General features: G+C 33.8%; 1 protein-coding gene across 1 annotated transcript; it reads left to right on the top strand.

Annotated features, from left to right (window-relative positions):
* The first annotated feature begins 5,491 nt into the window (after nt 1–5,491).
* On the top strand, nt 5,492–17,036 carry LOC126979578 (peroxiredoxin-2-like). The gene is made up of 7 exons (XM_050828952.1): nt 5,492–5,729; nt 5,862–5,910; nt 6,899–7,040; nt 8,254–8,389; nt 9,649–9,751; nt 14,574–14,702; nt 16,869–17,036. The coding sequence occupies exons 1-7, from the start codon at nt 5,700–5,702 to the stop codon at nt 16,958–16,960; spliced, it is 681 nt and encodes a 226-aa protein (XP_050684909.1). The 5' UTR covers nt 5,492–5,699; the 3' UTR covers nt 16,961–17,036.
* Nucleotides 17,037–23,452: the final 6,416 nt, after the last annotated feature.

Below are 23,452 nucleotides of genomic sequence, written 5' to 3'. Positions count from 1 at the left end.
ATCTAATATAGAATAAACTGTATAAATATAAATTATCGTATATTGGATGGATGGATTGGATGGATTAACCTTTAGAGCTTGAATTCATTGTTTGTGTAAGGATGCTTCGTGAACATGATGATAGTGATTACTTTCATAATTAGCAATTGCATCCAACAAATGAAAAGAAAAGAAAAAGAAAATTGGATCTCACGATCTACTAGCAGGACGACGCGGTAGGCGACGCGAGGTGGGGAACGCGGTTAGGGGGAATGGTCGCTTCTCAACTCAGGACCCGAGTTAACTTGACCAGCCTGTATACGCCAACATTATAGAGTTTTAAGTTTTATAAAACAAAAATTCAAGCATTTGTTATAACATCAAACGGTGAAGGAAAACTAATAAAAAAAACCAGAAATGGCCATCTGAACTTCTCTATGGAATACTGTTTAAGTATACCACGGTTGATCTTCTCTCTCTTGTAACTCCTTAATATACATACAACAATGTTATATAGTTTTTGCAGGCATATACTTCTTCCAAGCAATCAATAAAAGCTTTTATTGATGTATTTTATTTTTCATTTCTTCTAGCAGTATCATTATTCACTCACAAGACACCTGTGTCTAGGCGAGTACATAAGGCAGTAATTACTGTGAAAAATAACCCTGTATCCAGTTTCCATTAATCTTTTCTCTTCCAAACGCAAAGGTTTTACTAAGTTTCCACTCGCCGTCCGTCCGATTTTCTGTTTGTCAGCGGGCTCTATCTAAAAAAATAAATGCGTTGTTAGACAATTGAAATCTTAAAATAATATAAAATCTCGTGTCCCGGTGTTTGTTACCAAACTCCTCCGAAACGGCTAAACCAATAGGTTTGAAAATTTGTGTGTAGTCGTAGGGTAGGTTTGATAATCGGCCAACATTTATTTTTCGTACACCTAAATGACCATGAAATATATTTTTTTTTGACATTTTTTTTTTATTATGACTCAGCATAAAAAATACATACAACTTTAAATACCGGTCTACGATCAACACTTATTTTTGCATCGCGATTTTAATATAATTCTATTCCATTCATAGACACGCAATAGTTCAAGATGGCAATCGAATTAATGATTATTGTAGTACGATAATTTTGATCTACGATATATTTGGAAGGTTTGAGAATCGGTTGTTATTTATTTTTTATATCAAAAAAATTTTAATTATTGATTTTTTTTATTGCTTTATATGGCAATACAACGTTTGCTGGGTCAGCTAGTATATGTATATTTTTTCTAATATATGAGCGAGCTAACGGCCAGAGGCTCACATTATGATAACTTGTGAGACAACCGCTTATGGACATCCGCAACACCTGGGGTCATGAGAAGAGGTACCGGCCTTTAATTTAAGTAAAAACATTATTGTATTTCGGTCTGCAGGGCGTCGAAGCTAGTATTTTTTTTTTTAGTTTCTAAATTATATTATTAATTATTTACATACAATACAGACACAGAGGCAAAGACAGCTAAACTAGTATGAACTGTGTTTCAGCTGTCAGTGACTTCTCGGTACCAGACATAATTACCTACATAGTCAAATCAAATTATCAAAATCAGATAATTAAAAAAATTATAATTGAAAATATAAATGACTGGGCAAATGCGACTTAAAATCTTATGTCTCAAGGTGACGAGCGCAATTGTAGTGCCGACATAATTTTTGGGTTTTTGAAGAATCCTGAGTGGCACTTCATTATACAGGGCAGTACGCATCAATTACCATCAGCTAAACGTCCTGCTCCTCTCGTCCCTTATTGTCGTAAAAAAAGTTATCTATATATTGTGACTGATTGTTTCAATGTTCTCCAGAAACGCCTGAGTTATTAGGTCTTTTTAGTTCAGTAACTAGAAAGTAAGTACCTATATTCTGATAAGTATATTCTAATGGGTAGGTAGGACTGGCATATTATGCAGGCGTTTCTATTTTTTTTATTTATTTATTTGGAGAAAATAAAAAACAGAACAATTATCTAAAATCTAGGTACAAATAAGTGGCTTATAATATATAATACTTAAACAATTGTTCCTTAGAAATTTCTCACTAAGACTTAAAGTTTCTAATGTGACAAGTACAATTTAATTAACTATATATTACTGGAAAAGTTTAGGTTCATGTTTTGCAGTAATTCTCTTGTTTATTGCATTTTTAAATTGTGCTAAATTAATTATATTAAAATCTATATCAATATCAACAGAGACAAAGTTTTTATTGAATGAATTCATAAGTCTATTAAATGGAGCACGGAAACCTGCATTCGTGCGACATCTATTAACTATAAATGGTTCTTGCGATCTAGTACCAAGTGTAGGTATTCTAAAATTAATATCTTGCAATAGTTTGATTTTTTAAAACGCAGTCATGTCTAGTAATGATTTAATAGTTCATGAGAACTTAATCTAGTTTTATTTAGTCGAAAATGTATAGCACGCAAAAACTTTTTCTGAATTATTTCTATTTTATCACCATAAATAGAGTAATAAGGATTCCAAATCACAGATGCATATTCAAGATATGGTCTTATAAGAGTTTTATAAAGAATCATGTATGATAAAGGCTTTTTAAATGGTTTGGCGGTACGAACAACAAAACCTAAGATTTGATATGCTTTAGTGGTAATATTGTCGATATGAATATCTAATATAAGTTTTTCATCCAGTATTAATCCAAGATGCTTAATTATAGTTACTTTTTGAATTTGGGTATTTGGATTTGGTACTTGGACACTACTATGTTACAAGAGTACGTACTTTAGTCTACTCCATTATTGTTATATTATGTTGTACAGGAAAAAAAAATCTTGAGAACCATCTTGTGGAGAAACCACACACACCCCGATGATGAAGATAATATTCAAGCTGTGATCGTATGATGGATTTCGGTGTTAGGAATCTGTTCAAACAGCCCTTCGGAACACTCACTATAAATATTATGTTCTATTTTATGAACGTTACTAAGTCTTTTGTAATAGTTAAGTAACTTAGCCTGAAAGCCTTTAAATTTAATTTTCGGGAAGATAGTTTACCGGCAACCTTTTTAGTTAACCAAAGCGGCTAGTTGGACATTGCCTTGGAAATATTAACCAAATATAATATAATTAGAACACGAATTGACTTAAGCAATACTGTTTAGACATATTGAATGACTTATTATATTAAAGTACCTTACGCTAAAATGTTGAAATTTGTATTTCTTGTTACTGTTAAGATTAAAAATAAAATACTTTTTAAAGGATTAAAACGCATGCCTATAATTGTACCTGTGTTTTAACATTAGGTTTTAACATTCTTATTAATATTTTATTTAACCCGACGTGACCTTTTTAGAGCACGTTTTTAAACAAAAATCAAATCAAAATCCACGATGTGACCAGAGTCCTAATGCCTAAATGATCCAAGGTATACCTATCATACTACTGCAATATAACCCCGATCGCATCATTCTGCACCTGTCATCCGTTAAACTTAAGCGGGATTATCTCTATTGATTGATTATACTATCCACAGCCCGTGCCGCTTCCTCATATTTATCCTTTAGTACAGATACGAGTAGCAACGCTGCGGTGTTTAATTTTGTGTGATATTTAAAAAAAAGTAATGGTATAAATTTAGTTGGGCACGTCTTTAGGGATGGGTATAAAGCACCGAACACGCGTGACCATCACGCATCGGACATAATATAACTAAGTAACTACTTAACTGTTACCTTTATGAAATCGAATAAAATATTTTCGTTTCTTATTTTAGTTAAGTACGTAGGTCACACTAAAAGTTTTGCGTAACCTAAACAAACAACATGTAAAAACAAAAATATTATTATGTTTATTGCTTTTCAAAACACTGTCCTTTACATTTCAAACATTTTTTCATGCGATCGAACCATTTTCAAAAAGGAGGACCACAGATCTGAAGGCATGTTTTTTACGTGCTGATTGAACGCTGCCTGTTCGGAATTGGTAGAAGTGAAACCTCTCATCAAATATTTGATTTTGGGGAAAATACAGAAATCACAGGGTGCTAGGTCGGGGATATGTGCAGGATGGGTGACGAGTTGTACTTTTTCGGAACCTAAAAATGGCTTGCTTTTGTTGGCCGTGTATGAAGAAGCGTTTTCATAATGTGGGAGAACGATTTTTGGTCGTCTTTCGCGCACTTTTTTTAACACCCTGGGAAAACAAATGGTAGAATACTACTCGGCATTTTGATTTTCAAGTGGAATTGTTCAGATGGGACCCGGAGCTGAGAAAAACAATTTGATCATTTTTTACCAACGTATCTCGCCTGCCTCGCTTTTCTTGGTCTGTTCTCATTTTAAACACCCATTCACAAGAATACTGTTTTTTTTTCGGGTTCAAAACAAGAAATCCACGTTTCGTCTCCCGTGGCAATGTCATAAACAGCATTAGAATGTCAAAGCAACTTCATTAGCATCTGTGAGCACCATTCCACGCGAGCCCGCTTCTGCTCCGCTGTCAGTTTATGAGGGATCCAACGACAAGAAAGTTTCCGAACTTTCAACTACAACAACAACTTCGTGTAAAATTTTCTGAATTTGGCTCATACCAATCCCCAATAGTCCTCAAATTGTCTCATTGGTGATCCGCGGGTTTTTTTCAATTAGCCGCTTAACAGTAGCCACATTAGTTTCGTAGACAGCAGTTGAAGGCGGCCCTCCACGAAATTCGTCAAGTAAAGAAACCCGACCTCTCTCATATTCAGTAAACCTTCGCCTCACGGTGCTCAAGCAAGGCGCTTCTCTTCCAATAGCATTTTGAAGACGAGCGGCACAGTCTTGCGGAGAGAGAGAGAACTTTTAAAATCATAAAAAAATATCGCACTAAATTATTTTCGACTTAATCCCATTTTCGTTGCGTACGTCGAACTTTGATGTGTGATAAAAAACAATTGATAAATGATTTCCCGCCAATTGTCTTTTTTTATTACAGGTTGCAACGTTTAAAAAAATATAACATACCTACGTCATACACCCTCCTTTTTCCACTTCCCGACCTCAGATCGCCCTTAATTTATTTTTCTTTCACTTTTGTTACATTCTCTTCCTTTTTCAATAGGTTTCATTCTGCTATTTTTTTCAAAGGCTTCAGCACTGGTCTATAGGTAATATAGGTAATTAAACAAGATTCCTAACTAACGATCGTTATTTATTTACAGCCGTTTTCAATCTATATAAAATCTATCATTTTACGCTTACTTACATTTCAATAACCAAAAATAAAGGATTGGACTATACCTATATTGTACAAAACTATGGATAGATAAGATCTTGTCATTAAACGGTCCAAATATGACATTTGGCTGAATGCGCATACAGTGCAGAGCCAAAAAAAATATATGACATTTGACTCTTGTCATATGTCACTTATCACTTGTGATTTGTCAGCTGAGGCTGCATTCGACAAATGACAATTCGTGTCGTCAATCGTGATTCGTAGGTATTTCGTTATTCGTATAAAATATAGTGATTTTAATCTCTTTGATTCGTATTGGTCATTGGAATTTGTTAAAATATCTCTAGATTGATTAAAGATAGATTATTATAGTTTAAATTTCAAAATTCAAATCTTGTAAGGATTAAAAAATACAATATTATTGGAAATCGCGAATTATTAGAGTTTTATATATATTATTCTAAAATATAGCCTTCGCTTGCAAAATGTCTTTTGTAAAGCACTTTGTAAGGCGGGTGAGTGTTTTAATTATAATAAGCTGTGAAAAATGGAAATAAGTATCTATAATACAATTGGTCATAAGTTCATAACATCATGGTCTTGAACTTCTTGGTGTTTACGTACCTAACAAAAATCTTTCGTTTTAGGTTGTCGCACCGGTTGTTTCCGTTACTAAAAAGTCGAATTTCTCTACTAGTAAGTACTAATTATATACCTTATTGTTTGTAGGAATAATTTATTTTGAAATATACACGTAAACTTATAATGAATACCAAACTATGAGCTGATTATTTCAATTTGAACTATAACCTAATGACGTAATAAATATATTGTTAGTGAACTCGCGCTATCCAGCTGAATATCAAATGAAACTTAAACATTTGAATTAGTTTCACATTACCGGCTATTCACGTCATCATCCTGTTAAAATGGTTGATTGAGATAAAATTTCCATGTTAACATGATACCCACTAGATCAAAGTATAGAACTACAGTATTTAACACAATAACCAATTAATTTAATTTCAGTCATTTTTCATTCTACCTAGAGCTAGCAGGAATGTGTTCAGTAATGCAGTAGATATCTTATAGTATAAATGATGTGCCTTAAGATACTTTTATTTTAAACCATAAACCAATGTATGCAATTATAACTTTAGCTATAAAAAATATCAACCCTAATCATCATCAAAAAAAATTTTTTCTACCCATTTAATATACAAATATTGCATTTGTAAAGATTATTCTAAAGGCTTATTGTTGATCTTAAAGTGGTCTTTATATTATTAATTAGCTGATGCCCGCAACTTCGTCCATGTAGATAAAAGGTTTATAAAAATAATAAGAAAGTTTGGAGGTGACGATTATCTCATGTCCTATACCAGTTACGGTTCCCAACATATTATATGATTCTTATTTTGAGGAAGATTGCCCTGTCAAACTAAACATAATAATTGTATACCTAGTTATAGGTAATTGACATGGAACCATGGATTTTTCCGGTAGAAAATGTAGCCTATGTCCTTTCCCAAGCTCTAGTCTATCTCTGTACCAAATTTCATCAATATCAAAGAATTAAGTGTATTTTTTAAATACAGTAGATATTATAACCAAATTTAGTGTGGTATTGGGTCATAAAATTATATTTTACACTTCAGTTTTAAGAAAATAACTAACATTTCAGCTGCAGCTGCCTTTGTACCGAGAGTGCAAAAACCAGCCCCAGATTTTGCAGCAACAGCAGTTGTGAACGGAGAATTCAATCAACTAAAACTTGCAGACTTCTCTGGAAAATATGTTGTTCTTGTATTCTATCCTCTAGATTTGTAAGTTTATTTTATATCATTCAAATTTGTAATTCATAAAAAGTTTTTTATATTGAATTAACATAACACAGTAGATTATTGACCAGACTTATCAATGTATCTATGAGCCAATTGAATAATCAGAATGTTTGAATTCTGATAATAGAATTTTTCAAGAAAAGTTGACTGTTACATAATATTATTTTTATTCTACACAATATGTGCTCATATAAAACAACAGCACATACAAATTTTATCTTATATATAATGAATAACATTTTGTGTTTATTATCTGAGGCTTAAACTATTGCTAATAGACACTTGTTAAATAATTGTATTAGAGCTAAAACACTAATTATCTCATCAATAAAGCTGATGTGACTTAAGTGGCTTCAACCCTGCTATAAACCTATTTTAAGTCTTTGATAGCAAAGAAAATGGCCAACATTAATCAGCTGTTTCATATTTGGACATTTGTTTTTCAATGTCAGTCAGTTCATAGCGGTTATTATTTACAATACCTACCAACCTACAGACTAGCTTTGCTACTCAAAACTTTGAATTTTCAACTTATTTTGACATTGACATTCAAAATATGTCTCTTTCCATAGACAGTTCCTCGTTAAATCAGTTAAAATCATGTTCTTTTGTGCGTAATGGCAACATTGCACACACTAGAGACTTTTTAGTTATTCCAGTTTTATCAAATGATTGTGAGTGATTTATCGAACATTCAACTGGGTCTGAACATGTTTTATTAACAATGAGGTGGTAAGACACGAATTTTTGTCATAGTTTGGTTCAATACCAACTGCAAATTTAACATAAATAAAATTGAAAAGATAATTAGTTTGTGTAGCCACTTTAGTTTTATTTGGTTCAAAATATTTGATAATAGTCAACTGATACAAAGTAAGGTCAGAGCAAAATCTCATTTGTCTTGTTCCATAAAAAAAAGATTTTTATTTGCATTTCCGATTGCTTGCCGAATAATTTCAAAACAGCTGCTCTACCTTAAAATGGTTCCACATTGTATAAGTTTTGCATTTATCTTTCTTTTGCAGTTTTCTTGTATTTCCTGCTGTTGGATCAATTGATTTGGTGTAACTTGTTAAAATATATATGCTGCATCTTTTTATTTTAATAAATCCTCATATCTCCAGTAAAGCTTCGCATCTGTCTGTCTGCATCAATAATCATTATCATTTTTAACCATGAAATCCTTTAATTTCAGTACATTTGTGTGCCCGACAGAACTAATAGCATACAGTGAGAGAGCGAAAGATTTTGCTAGCATTGATTGTCAAGTACTTGGAGTATCAACTGACTCGGAATTTAGTCATCTTGCATGGATTAATACACCAAGAAAGGTAAAATTATTCATATATATATAAGTACTTATATATTTTATGACAGTAAGGGACGAGGCGACTAGGACATTCAGCTGATGGTAATTGATACACCGTGCCCATTATAATGCAGTTACACTCAGGATTCTTGAAAAATCAAGTCACCTTGAGGCAAGATGTTAAGGTCTCATTTGCCCAGTCATTTCACTAGCTAAAGTACCCTTCACGCTGAAACACATTAATGCTTTATTGCATTTGTAAAAAGGATAATATTATCCTTTTTACATTTTATTTTTATTTTTCCTATAACTGCTTGCATTATTCTGATTTCGTTGGAGCCACAACCTGAGAGTTGAACAAAACATACCAATAATTACGATCCATGCGTCACTCGATCTATTGGTATGAGCGCTCGGACGGAACCCGAGAGGCGCGGGTTGGAGTCCCGCTTCGTTCATTACCAAATTTAATTTGTAACCAAAATTTATTTGTAACAAATTGTTTATATTTAGAAGTGCTTTTTCTCCGGGAATACAATATAAAGATGAATATTTACATGAGTTCTTTTTAGAGAGATTCTTATCAGCAGAATTAGCACTCATTCAATCACGCAGTTACCAGTGGTAGGCTCCTTTGCACAGGATGCCGGCTAGGTTATGGGTACCACAACGGCGCCTATTTCTGCCGTGAAGCAGTAATGTGTAAGCATTACTGTTTCGGTCTGAAGGGCGCCGTAGCTAATGAAATTAAAGCCAAATGAGAAAATAATAATCTTATGTCTCAAGGTGACGAGCGCAGTTGTAGTGCCATTCAGAATTTTTGGGGGTTTTCAAGAATCCTGAGCGGCACTGCATTGTAATGGGCAGGGCGTATCAACTACCATCAGCTGAACGTCCTGCTCGTCTTGGCCCTTATTTTCTTAAAAAAAGTTATTATTAACTTGTTTTTTTTTTTTGCTATTTTAGTCTTCTTAATTATTATATTACTAACTTGGTGAATTAGGTCAGGTCACGAAATGTTATGTAATTTTTGTTTTGTTGTTATAACTATTTTATTGTCATATTATTATTTTAGTATGGTAACCTTTCATATCTGTATAACCTTTAAGTAGTATGACAATCCACTAGATCACTTGGGGTTCTCCGGAAGATCAGCTCTGATCATATCACCTGTCGGTATGACCAGTATTATGCTGAGGTGAACTCCATTTCTGCATGTTAATAAATAAGTCTGCTTGTATACTTTAAGTTGCGGAATAAAAAAAATAAAAAAAATTCCAGGATGGTGGCTTAGGAAAATTGGACATCCCCTTGTTAGCTGATTATAAGAAAAAAATGTCACAGGATTATGATGTACTGCTGGATGATGGTTTTGCACTGCGAGGTTAGTAATTGTAATCTGTAGTTATAGGCACATCTGCTTTTAGTATGCAGTCTATTATCAAAAAATATTTAATAGAATGCAGATTGAATTATCTATCAATTGGTCCTGATTCTGCATTTCAATTCGCCATTTTTGAGTTCCAAATCCCTATTTTATAATAAACGCCTATCTGTCATATAAACTGACAAACAGACATAAACTTATACCCCCTTATTCATAATAGTCTGCTAACTTAAAGCATTGCTAATTCTCACTCTGTCTTCTCCTATTGACCTAAGTCAGAATGAGAAAAAACACTCCTAAGCGGCTGTTTAAAGTTAGTGGACCATTATGAATAAGGGGGATGTCTACTACTCGGCTAAGTCGAGTTAGTACGTCTTTTGTGGGGCGATGTATATGCTTTTATAACAAGATCCCAGAAAATGTTCAAAACAAAAGTATTGCGATATTCAAAAGAATTTTTAAGAAACGTTTATGTGGTAAAGGTTACTACAACATAAATGACTTTGTAAATGATGCCACAGATTGGGAATGGAGCGTCCGTCAGGCTATTAAATAATTATTTTTTTTTATACAATATTACTTTGTTAACATATTTTTTTAATGAAATAATTTTATTGCACGCATTCTTGAGAAGAATCTCAGGTCTGAGGCATTCATTTTGGAATGGGTGGTAGTTTTTGACTTTCAATAAGTGATCTCACATCCTATTTTGAATAAAAATATAATAATTATATATATATTCATTAAAGCTGTGTTACCAACTAAGCACTCACGTATTGCTGAAGAGCTAGAAGCATTATTAGATTTTTTTCTCAGAAACGCTCACAATAAAACCTTATATTTTAAGCAAAGTTGACATTTCATTCTCTACCTAGAATAAAAAAAAATTCGAACGAAAATGGCTGTACGGGCTCCTACCCTTTGCCTCTCCTAATAATGGACGAAGAAACCAAAACCGGATGGTACAGATGCGTGACGCCATCTTGTAACCGACTTCCGTTGCATGTCGTCCAGTTACCTCATAGACGCGCCTAAAGAAGTTTTACTTTAAAAATAAAAATATGTCATCACATAGTTGGATTCAAGGAACAACGCATTATGGATGCCAAATATGAAAAGGAAGGATGACAAAACCAAAGAATATACAACATTATTTAGGCCAATGATTCGTAAAATAGCATAATATTTGTATGTTGTGCTTTAGGTTCATTTACGTAGGTTAATCTTAAGTGTAGGAATTTCATTGCAATAAGCTGTCCATAATATTAAGTTTTATTAACCGACTTCAAAAAGGAGGAGGTTCTCAATTCGATTGGTATTTTTTTAACCGAATTCAAAAAAGGAGGTCTCTATTCGTCGGTAATTTTTTTGTTATGTTTGTTACCTCAGAACTTTCGCCTGGGTGAATCGATTTTGATAATTCTTTTCTTATTTCGAAGCTGGTGCTTTCCGTGTGGTTCTCTAATTATTGCAATTTTTGTACTTTTTAGTGCATATTATATCTATTGTTTTGGAATAGTTTTTTTTTTTGACATTGATTATTTTTTTGTTAAGCTTTTTAATTATATACATAGTTGTTGGTGAGATGTGTTCGTGTCGCACGCGAAACGTGACAAGGCGAGAGGCGAAGGAGGGGACCGCGGCGGGGGGACACCGATTACAAATATAACAATTATTTGTTACTAGAATTAGATTAATAAGATTGTAAATGGTCGAAATTATTTTTTTACTTTTTAGTGCATATTATATCTGACGAGGAAAGAACCTCTGTATTGTTTTTAAAAGGTGTGACGTCATTACTGTTGACATCACATATTGGTTCTTCCAAAGAAAACTACACGAGTAAGTATTTTATTACTTTCGTTTATTCAACGGGCAGCGTTACGACGTCCCAGAGAGGTCCGTACCGTACGACAGCCCGAGCACGACAGACTCGAGTGTCGACCGTGCGGCTGTTTTTATAGGACCCGGCGCACGTGTCCTATAAATACAGCCGCAATTTTTCGCAGAGTTCTCGGTGATTCTCGTAGGGGATTCGGAGGTTCTCGTAGAGGTTTCGGAGGTTCTCGCAGATTCTCGTAGGTTCTTGACCTGCAAGTATAGAAAAATTTTCGGAGTAGTGCATCTGTTATCAACTTGAGTTGCTTTGTTGTAGTTACATAAACACAAATGCTCTAATTATAACTGAGGGTTCTCAGTGGTTCTCGTAGAGTTCTTGGAGATTCTCATAGATTCTCGTTGAACTGCAAAAATATAAAGTTTTATGAGGCTTTTCGGAGGTTCTCGAAGAGTTCTCGGAGGGTCTCGTAGAGTTCTCGGAGGGTCTCGTAGAGTTCTTGGAGGGTCTCGTAGAGTTCTCGGAGAGTCTCGTAGAGTTCTCGTTGAACTGCAAAAATATAAAGTTTTATAAGGCTTTTCGGAGGTTCTCGAAGAGTTCTCGGAGGGTCTCGTAGAGTTCTCGGAGGGTCTCGTAGAGTTCTCGGAGAGCCTCGTAGAGTTCTCGGAGAGTCTCGTAGAGTTCTCGGAGGGTCTCGTAGAGTTCTCGTAGATTAATAAAAGGTTTTCATCAGGATGTTTTGATTTATAGAATAAAACTGTTCACATTGTGTATCCATCAAGAGTCCGTGGTTAGCACAAGTGTGTAACGTGAGTAGGTCAGAGGTAACACGCTCCAGACACTCGTATGGATCTGTGGTGTGTACGTGTCTAATCACAATTCCACAAGGCTTCCCAACGGTATCTCCATGGTTCTCTTATGGATACATCATGGGTCCGTGGTTATCCAAGTTTATGACATGATTAGCTCAGAGGTACCACTCTTCAGATATTCATACGGATCTGTGGCGTCTACGTGTCTACTCACGATTCCACAAGGCGTCGCAACGGTATCTCTGATGGATACATCAAGCATACGTGGTTATCACAAATGTATGACGTTGTTAGCCTGAGCTACTACCGCCAGAGGTACCACGTTTCAGGCAATTTTCTCGTAGGACTCCCTCGTGGATTTATAAAAGATATTCGTCTGGTTGTTTCAATTGTTGAATAGAGGTACTTCCAGCCCTTAAGCGTCGCTGTATCATGCGAATACTGCGCAAGGTATTATGTAACATCACACGTCGTTCTGCACTACGCATTGCAGCGCACTCGTTCCAGTCTAATTAAGTAGACTTGAATCCTTTATCTTCGCTTCGGTAGATAAAGCACATAAGTGCACCTAAATTTTCTGCATCGTCTCCATCATTTTCATCAAGAAATGACTTGGTATCCCTCCCATCTGATTTCTATAATATGGATATGCTTGCAGTCCTTGTGACCCTGCTTCCAATGGCGTATTGTTATCTACCAACGGTCCCTTCTGCTGGATGTTGGTTGGCCGCAGTTGATCAGGTCGTATCCCACTTCTGATGACGAGGAAAGAACCTCTGTATTGTTTTTAAAAGGTGTGACGTCATTACTGTTGACATCACAATTGCTATTTTGCTGAAGATCACTCATTGGTTGTTACAAAGAAAACTACACGAGTAAGTATTTTATTAATTTCGTTTATTCAACGGGCAGCGTTGCGACGTCCCAGAGAGGTCCGTACCGTACGACAGCCCCAGCACGACTGACTCGAGTGTCGACCGTGCGGCTGTATTTATAAGACCCGGCGCACGTGCTACTCCACGTGTTTTAGCGCCGATATATCTATTGTTTCGGAATAGTTTTTTTTTGACCTTGATAATTTTTTGTTAAGCTTTTTATTTATATACATAGTTGTAGGTGAGATGTGCTGGTGTCGCACGCGAAACGTGACAAGGCGAGAGGCGATGGGACACCGATTTCAAAAATAACAATTATTTGTTACTAGAATTAGATTAATAAGATTGTAAATGGTCGAAATTCTTTTTTACTTTTTAGTGCATTTTATATCTATTGTTTTTGAATAGTTTTTTTTTTGACATCGATTTTTTTTGTCAAGCTTTTTATTTATGTATGTATGAGATTTATGATTGGATTTACGTGATTCTTCTTTAGTTTGATGCGGGATAACAAACCCTGAAAGATATTTATGACCCGCAGTTAAGATTACTCAAAAAAATTGTATCAAAACATGTACTAAATAAAAATAAGGAAAATTATTATTATTAAAGCTAAATTTTCTATTTTAACCAAAATTAATAATAAATCCCACCCTGTTAGTAGAAATAATAGACCCTTAGGTTTAAGACTACTTAATAATACCAGATATCATTCACAAACTGCCCAAAGAACTGCAAGAAATGTACATAAATACCACGAAAACCAAAACTCGCTTTAAAAGATACTTCTTGAAAAAATAAATGTTTTGAAAAATTTAATTGAAAATTTAAAAGAAATTGAATGGCCATAGGTAAATAAATACCCAGATAAACCCGTGAGGTTTTCGTGTTACTTATTTCATAAAAGTGTTATGTATTTGTTCTGTATTGGCCAATAGACTAAAAAAAAATTGCCATTTGGTCCCAAAATTTAAGATAGCTTGGCCCAAGTAGGCCATTTTATGAACATTTTTGTTTACGTGTACGATATAATATTAGTTTGTGAACGGCTTTTTTAAGAGATTTCTTTTATGTTGATTATATATTATTATTGAAATGTTAACTACTGGGCCAAACTTTCTTCAATTTCATGGGACTAAATGGCAACTATTCGCATGAAACTAAAGAAAATCATAAATCTCAGTGTCATTGGTACATAAAAAACATTAATATAAAAAAAAAAGAAATAAGAACCTCCTCCCTTTTGAAGTCGGTTAATAAAATGAAATATACTCATAGTCAAATCATTGTTTCAGGTCTGTTCATAATCGACAGGAATGGGATATTAAGGCACATGTCAGTGAATGACTTGCCTGTTGGACGATCAGTCGAGGAAACACTCAGATTGGTTAAAGCCTTCCAATTTGCTGATAAACATGGCGAAGGTAATGCTATAAACTTTATGTACCTTTGAGTTTTGCCCTGTGCTTCCCCGGGGCATAAAAAATACGGAAGTCAAAGAACAATGGCGACCAGTCATTCCTGCCACTATGTCTAATAGATTTTTTTTTAAATTAGTAGGTACGTTATACCTTTTATTATTGACTTTCTATCGAGGAGCATAATGTTGAGAACTCTTATCTTATTTCGAATTTGCATAATTAAATTTCAAAAATTTACATTTTAATGTCTGGACGTATTTTAAGGTTACAAAAAGAAATAATTGCACAATGTTGCAATATTTATTTTTATGTATTTAGGTTATAATTTTAAAATGATATTTTGGTAATTTCCGAAACACAACATATGGTTGTTATTTTTAGTTGGCAACACCATTGTTTACATTTTTGATCTCGAATTATATTTCCGAGTAAATATTAGCAATAAGTTTTTTAGCATTTATTCTAATTAAACCTCAACCTTTTCTGGGGTGAGGGCAAATATTAAAATATCTACTGTGACTTTTGACATATTTTATAAGTGTCATTATTTTAACTTATTTTCGGTACTGAATTGAATTAAGTGAGTTTTTTAAAAATTGATTTGATTATCCTGCATTTTCCATATTCTATGACAGACTGAAAAAAAAATCAATATGGATTAAGTATCAACGTTCATAATGTAATTATTATGTCCTTAGAAGAAAGGTCTTGTTTTGACACTATAACATTATTACTATTATAACACTAGAAATAAGGGATTGCTTGTAACTAATTCTAGTAGGCTTCATAAGATACATAATAGCTTTAAGGGTAAATGTATACACTTCTACAATAAAGTCCCAGCCACTGTTCAGGCATTATCTATAAATAAATTTAAATGTTTTATAAAGAAATGGCTCTGTCGTAAATCCTATTACTCCACTGCTGAATATCTAAATGATCGGACAGCCTGGGACTAGATTGTGATTATTTTATAGCGACTGTACAATATTGTATATTTTTATTGAAAAGAGCGCAGAAAAAAGAATGCTGGGAGAGTTTCTTGCGCCGCTTCTTCTCTCTCAGAGCGCCATTTGTTTCCGAAGCGGTAGTAGTATCTAGTAGTATAAGAAATGACATCAAAAAGAATTCTAAAGGAATCAATTTTGAGAAAATAAATGCCTTTTATGCCTTTTACTACATACCAATATCTTAGATAATTTATACGTCTAGATCACGTCTAGAGCACTACTTCTGTGTGCGTGACTAGCTACGTCTTAAACTTGCGAATTTTATGCCACTATGTGTTAGTGTGCGTGGATTGCTCATAATAGAGTCAACCTCAGTTTTATATATTACTAGCTGACTAGACAGATTGTTCTGTAGATAATAACAAACATACTACTATACTATATACTACTATACTGTTTTATAGGAATTTGCCAATAATATTTAAAAAACATCAAGAATTATTTCGTAAAAAATGCTCCCTGTTGTTTTAATGAAATTGTTTCACAGTGGAACTGTCAAACCGTGCGTCACTGAGTTTTCTCATAGAAAATATGTCCATACAAAACAAATATTGAAAATAAAAATAATTATGGGTCACAAATCGAAATAAAAACTATCCTATGTCTCAAGTTGGACCAAACTGCACTCGATGAAGTAATCCCTATTTTTTTTTATGATAATAAGGGACGAGACGAGCAAGACGTTCAGCTGATGGTAATTGATACGCCCTGCCCATACCAATGCAGTGCCGCTCAGGATTCTTGAAAAACTCAAAAATTTTGAGCGGCACTACAATTGCGCTCGTCACCTTGAGACATAAGATGTTAAGTCTCATTTGCACAGTAATTTCACTAGCTACGACGCCCTTCAGACCGAAACGCAGTAATGCTTACACATTACTGCTTCACGGCAGAAATAGGCGCCGTTGTGGTACCCATAATCTAGCCGGCATCCTGTGCAAAGGAGCCTCCCACTGGTAAATTAGCTAATATTAAACTCCGTTCATTAGTTTAGGAGTCCATCGCGGACAAACAACGAGTCACTTTATATATATTAGATGTAATTAATATATATTAGATTATATAGACTTATAAATAAATAAGACCGACATATTATTTCTATAAATGTTATGTGTATATATATTGTTTGTTATATATACTACAACTTATATTTTTACAGTGTGTCCTGCCAATTGGAATCCAGAAACAAACTCAGATACAATCAAACCAAGCCCACAGGAGAGTAAAGAATACTTCAAGAAAGCTAATTAATTATAATGATTTAGTGTATACTGCATAATAATGTAAAGGGAAAAATGTAATTTTAAATATATATTGCTAGATAATATTGTAATTGTTTTAATTGGTGAACACTGTTTTAAGCTCGCAAAATTATTAATTATAAATAGTATAATAATAATACTGACACACTCTTACACAAATTATCTTGCCCCAAACTAGGCATAGCCTGTACTATGGATCCAAGACAATGATATATTTAATACAATATACTTACTTAACAATACATGAATACATATAAACATCCATGACTCGGAAACAAACATTAATATTCATCATATAAATGATTGCACCTACCGGGATTCGAACCCGGGACCTCCAACTCAATAGGCAGGGTCACTAACCACTGGGCTATAGGGGTCGTCCTATAGTATGGATACGTATATAGAGCTGCTCGATTTGTCGGAGGCCCAGTGCTCTGTGAACGGTTGGAACACTTGGTGTTGCGTAGAGACGTCGCTTCATTATGTGTCTTCTACCGCTTTTATCCCACCATCTGGATGGTTCGCATTCCTCCACGGTGCGGTTTTCAAGGAACATGGGTACCTTTAAAAAAGTACGTGCACCTTTCTTAAGACCGTCAACGCTCCTGTGATTCCTCTGGTGTTGCAAGGGATCAGCACAGTCTTAACAACATTTAGTAACCTTATAGGTAAATAAATGTAAAGTTGCGGAGCTTTTTAATAAACTGAAATTTGTTACATATTACTATAGTGCGAACTGAGTCATAAAACATTACGTCAAAGGGATGTGACAATGCCGCACAACTCGTTATCGATAAAGGGATGCCACTCGGATGCAGGTAGCTGATGCAGAAGCAAAATTACATTCATACAAAGACGCCGATTACCACACTGAAATGGATACATATATGGCGTGGTTAAAGGACTTTACGAGTTTTGGAGAAACGATCCATTATCGTTTTAGATAATGTAAGCTACCATTCCAAGCAATTAGAACCCATACCGACAATGTCATGGAAAAAAAGTACCATACGGCTCCTTTTTTCCAACAGAAAAACATTCTCTTTTCAAATGCCGACATAAAAAAATAATTAATATTTAAAGTAAAACAAAGCAATCGAAAAAAGATTTTGTGCCAATAACCAACTGGCAATTGAGCATGGTCACGTAGTTATTCGGCTGCCACCGTATCACTGCCAATATAATCCTATTGAATTGGTATTGGCACAAGTAAAGGGCGAAGTAGCATCAAAAAACAGTACTTTCAAAATAGTAGACGTCGATATCCTTGTACATGATGCTATCGTGAATGTATCCAAAGAGGACTGGGCAAAATGTGTGAAGCATGCAGAGGAGTTACAGAATCGCGATTTAGCCAAGGCCATTTTAAGAGGTCAGAGAATACAGCCTCTGATAATAAATTTACATGAAGATGAAAGCGATAGCTGCTCAGACATAGACGTAGATTAATATTTTAAGCTGATCTTTGATTCTGTTTAAAATTTGTTATATGTTAATTTGAGCTGTACCTATAACATTTAATATATTGTATGTTTGAAAGCAGATATTAAAAATACACCCTAAAAATATTTTGCATTATTTTGTTAACCTTTCCTTAAGTATCGACAAATCCCTTCTTTGTTGCACCCAACACTAGCAGTGCGAGCGAGAGTTCCGATATGCCAATAAGTGTGGGCGAGAGATCTGATAGAAATGATTTATGACTCAGTTCGCACGTTTGTAATGGCCCAACTATAGCTTGCTTAGCATTACTAAGGAATACATGATATACATTTTCCTACAGAGAGAAGTATGCGTTAATTTTTTCTTTAAGAGGGTAACACTGAAAGTTGTTTGAACTGGCCACTTGTAAGCAATATGTAATAAAAAATAAGCTATAATTTAGCACTTATTTATTAATTAATTATAAGCACATGTCATCAGTAAGTATTTTATTAATTTCAATGTAAAATAACACGAAAGGTATGTTACAAAATTTGAAAGATGCCATTGAGTGTCAAGATGCCACGCACACACAAGCATCTAATAGTTGCCGTAATGAAACAGCTATAATTGTTCTTAGGTAGTGCGGTATCTAGTTGAAGCGCAGCGGAGACCAATCCTTAATCTAAGCGTATGCTATTATATATGTTAAAACAAATTTGTTAGATTCCTGTACACGAGGCTTTATGGGGTTTACCCATTTTACCCATTAATGTACCCTACACTATTTGTTTTGGGTATGGTCGGATACACTGAGATAAGGTCTAGAAGGGAATTAGCGCTTGTTCTATATATTTTTAAAATTATAAGAGGCAAGTTATTTAATGCGGACATATTAGGGCAGGTTAATCTTCGAGTGCCGGACCGGTACGTGTGGCGCAGGCGTAGGCCGCCACTGCTGGCGTTGCCACGCGGGCGCACCAACCTGGTCGAGAAGGCGCCGATGGAGCGCGCTCGGTACTCTCAACATCGTATCCGAGCAGATCGACCTGTTTTGTTGTACTCTCAGTGAATTCACAAGGATTGCAATGTGGGCTATATGTTATGATAGTTATACATAATAATTATTAGATTAGGTTCTTTAGTATTAATTTTTTAATATAAGATTAAGTGTATATAATTAGATAAGGTACCATATGTTATTTTTTAGTTTATACTCATTTTAAACGTTAATTTATTTTTATAAGATGAATGTTACACTAGCGCATTAGGAATAATCCTGTAAAGCCAGATGTAAGTGTTGAAAACAAATAAATAAATGTTTCTAGAACTGCTGAACTTAGATATTATATTTAGAGTAAAACGGTTAGAACTAGTGTGAATTTTCGGTACTTATTTAATGTCAAGACCTTTTAGTCATTATAATATTGCGTTTGATATCAAGAGATTCGAGCATTTAAAGAAACAACGATTAAAATTAACTAATATCCTACTTTCTACTAAAACGCGGAAGTTTGTAAGACTGTATGGATGTATGTTAGTTACGCTTTCACGCAAAAACTTCTGAGTTGATTTTAATGAAACTACATTTATATAATATAGCTTACACATCAGAATAGGACATAGGCTATCTGATTAAGATTAAGATAAAAAATATAGTGTGAATTATCCTAAATATAACGATAAGTGTCAAGTAGGAATAAAGTTGCCATCTGCGAGCTATTGTGGAGTGCACTGTTAAAACCGTTGGAATCACACGTATATAATGTATAATGGAAATGTTTATCTTTAATAGTCCTACAATAAAGTCTGCGACAGCATAATATAATATCTTTTATGTGTATTATTGCCAAAATAGTGAACCATAAATACTTACCTAGAATAATAATTGATAATTTGTTACAAACGCACGTTTGGTAATAACAAATTGATCCTTATATCAAAACAAATACTTTTATCGCATATGTTATTTAAAGTGGATTAACTTTGTCTTTTACACTACATTATTTGAACAAATATTTTATATAATTCCGACGATGAACAACCGAGTGCGCGATACTATGGTGCGGTCCGGCAGCAGGCAAACAACTTATTAAATTTAACTCAAATAAGAAATTTTAACACGAGGCCGGGACATCACATAGGCTACATTTTCTTACGCTGGATGCAGGCATATATATTTTTGCTGCTTTAAAAAGTCCACGTGGACGACGTCGCGGGCAGCAGCAAATCTATAATATAATAAGCAACAGATGAAGTAAACTGGAGTACCCCAACAGACTCTATTACTACGTATCTTGATAAAAACATATTGTCATCGGTAATTTATTGCTATTTGGTAATAAAATGTTTATCGTTTATCGCAAAATTTAACGATAATATGTTACTTTATCTAGAATGACATAACAGTGCTTATAAGTATGTTATTATTTTTACCACTGATATTAATTTAATCATAGTTACGTCGAAAATTACTTCACGAACTAAATATTATGATTAATATTTGGTAGATGAGGTTCGAGCTTTTCTAGTGGCATAATTTGAAGACAATATTAGATTTTAATTCCTTGATATTATCTATTAGAACTGTTTTGATAATAGCAAAAACAATAGCAAAACTGCGCCTCATTAAGGTAATATCATAGACTAAAGTATAATAGCGAATAGACTACTTGACGGCCCGATAATCCGTGCTTTATATACCTACATAAAATTATCTATTTTTTTATTTATTTAAAATACACTGTAGTATATAGCTTGAAATACAATAACACATACTTAAACTTTAAGATAGAAGAAGCTATATAGGTAAATGTAGCCGCTTAAAATTAAATTAGGTACCTACATAAATAAAAAAATAAAAAGCATTTATTTCTGCTACTATAAATTAATATTAATTAGAACTAAATTAACTATAATAAATAAATTAGGTAGTAGTTTCCAAAACACACTATCTCTGGCTCTTCTCACCCAGTCCGGTCCAACTCGTTGGGTAATAACAGAAAAACAACCGACTTCAAAAACAATAGATATAATGTGCACTAAAAAGTATAAAAATAATTGCGTATTTTTATACTATCTACTAAATGAATCTCATTCTAGTTACTATTATTGTTATTTTTGGAATCGGTGTCCTTCCGCCGCAACCCGCTCTCGCCTCTCGCCTCCTCACGACTCAAGCACATCTCACCTATAACTATCATTGTATGTAGTAACAAACTTATCTTGGATGACACCGACTCCAAAAATTACAATAATCGTAACTAGAATAAGATTCATTAATTAGATTGTATAAAAATACGCAATTATTTTTATACTTTTTACTGCACATTATACCTATTGTTATTTATTTATTTTTTTATTTTTAGTTTTATTGTTATTTTATTTTATTTTATGATTTTTAGTGAATTTGAAGTACAGTAACTAGCAATTTGTCTAAATATGTGTAAATATACTAAATTTATCAATGCAGCAATGGACGTAAGTAGGTACTTTGCAATTTGATTACAGGCAGTGTTCCGTTACTTTGTCATGGATTCCGTAATCAGAACCTAACCAAACTATCTTTGAAGTAAATGCTTACCAATAAAAAAAGGATCAACGAAATCGGTTGGCGCGATATTGAGTTATTCGTAAACTTATCATCCACTTTGCTATACGTATGTATAGCAAAATTTAAGATTTTTATGGTTTGCTCATGGATGCCACTGTCAGATCTGGACCAACTTACAACGGCACCACTCGGGAAGCACCAGCTTTCAAATAAAAAAAGAATTATCAAAATCGGTTCACCCAGTCGAAAGTTTTTAGGTAACAAACATAAAAAAAATACCGACGAATTGAGAACCTCCTCCTTTTTTGAAGTCGGTTAAAAAGGTACCAAATACTTAATCTAGAGATCAAAGCGCATAGAAAGTACCTAATTGACGCGCATATTAGTGTGGTTTGTGCGTGTGTGTGTGTATAGTTTATGTGTAGTGATTGTGTAGTAAAAAAGTTTTATCTCATAATATTCAATCATTATTATTAGAAGTTACTAATCTATTAGATTTAAACATGAACACCTAGCTACGCAACAGACAGAAATAAATTTGATATAATAATTTAATTTAAATGTGGCAACTTGAAATAAAAGTGTTTATTTATTACGATTTAATAACTCACAAGTGCTAACCCTGACTGCTCTGTCGGCACATGTAATCGTTGTTAAGCGTACTCTCACCATACCGCACCGCTGATTTTGTACTGAAGGTAAGGTACGATATAACCTAAATATTTCTCAAGGGATATGTTACCAATAGTACTTAGTTATAACAATTGGGGCATTCCACGTGAAGCGAACAGGTAAAAAATGTTTCCAATTTTAGTTTTATCGATTATGTAATTCATATCTTATAAAATAAAATTCTCGTGTCCCGGTGTTCGTTACCAAACTCCTCCGAAACGCCTAAACCAAGTTGTTTGAAAATTTGTGTGTAAGTATATCGGGTACGTCTGTGAATCGGCCAATATCCGTTCGTATTTGTTTTTTTTTATCATTATTTCATTGTGATTCAACATTAAAAAATACATACTAATTCAAATTTTAACCCTTCTACGATCAACACCTATTTTTGTATCGCGATTTAAATATTATTCTATTCCATTCACAGATACGCAATAGAGTTGCAAGATGGCAATCGAATATAATGATTATTGTTGTACGATAAATTTTATGTACGATCTGTTTGGTAGGTCTGAGAATCATATTCATCTATTTTTTATACCCGAAAAATTTTAATTATTGAATTTTATTTTCATCATTGCATGGCAATACAACGTTTGCTGGGTCAGCTAGTAATATATAGATATATTATATATATTATTATCTATTATATATTATCCCCGAACCAGATACACAATATTTTTGCGGTACTATTAATATAATTCGCGAGCTAACGGGTACTGAAATTTTGACTAAATTAACTAAGTATGCGCTTCTTCAAACCCAAGTACCAAATGTCACAACATAATATAATCAAATAAACAAAATTGTGGAATATATGCTTAAATTAACATG

This window comes from Leptidea sinapis, chromosome 3, assembly GCF_905404315.1.
Source record: "Leptidea sinapis chromosome 3, ilLepSina1.1, whole genome shotgun sequence".
NCBI classification, from domain to species: Eukaryota; Metazoa; Arthropoda; class Insecta; order Lepidoptera; family Pieridae; genus Leptidea; species Leptidea sinapis.
This window is presented reverse-complemented; position numbering and strand designations above follow the sequence as displayed.

Excerpts from the sequence above, each read along its gene's own strand:
- LOC126979578 (XM_050828952.1), top strand. The coding sequence starts at position 5,700 with ATGTCTTTTGTAAAGCACTTTGTAAGGCGG. Across the intron at positions 8,390-9,648 it reads GGATTAATACACCAAGAAAG|GATGGTGGCTTAGGAAAATT; the intron begins GTAAAATTATTC and ends AAAAAATTCCAG. Across the intron at positions 9,752-14,573 it reads TGATGGTTTTGCACTGCGAG|GTCTGTTCATAATCGACAGG; the intron begins GTTAGTAATTGT and ends TCATTGTTTCAG.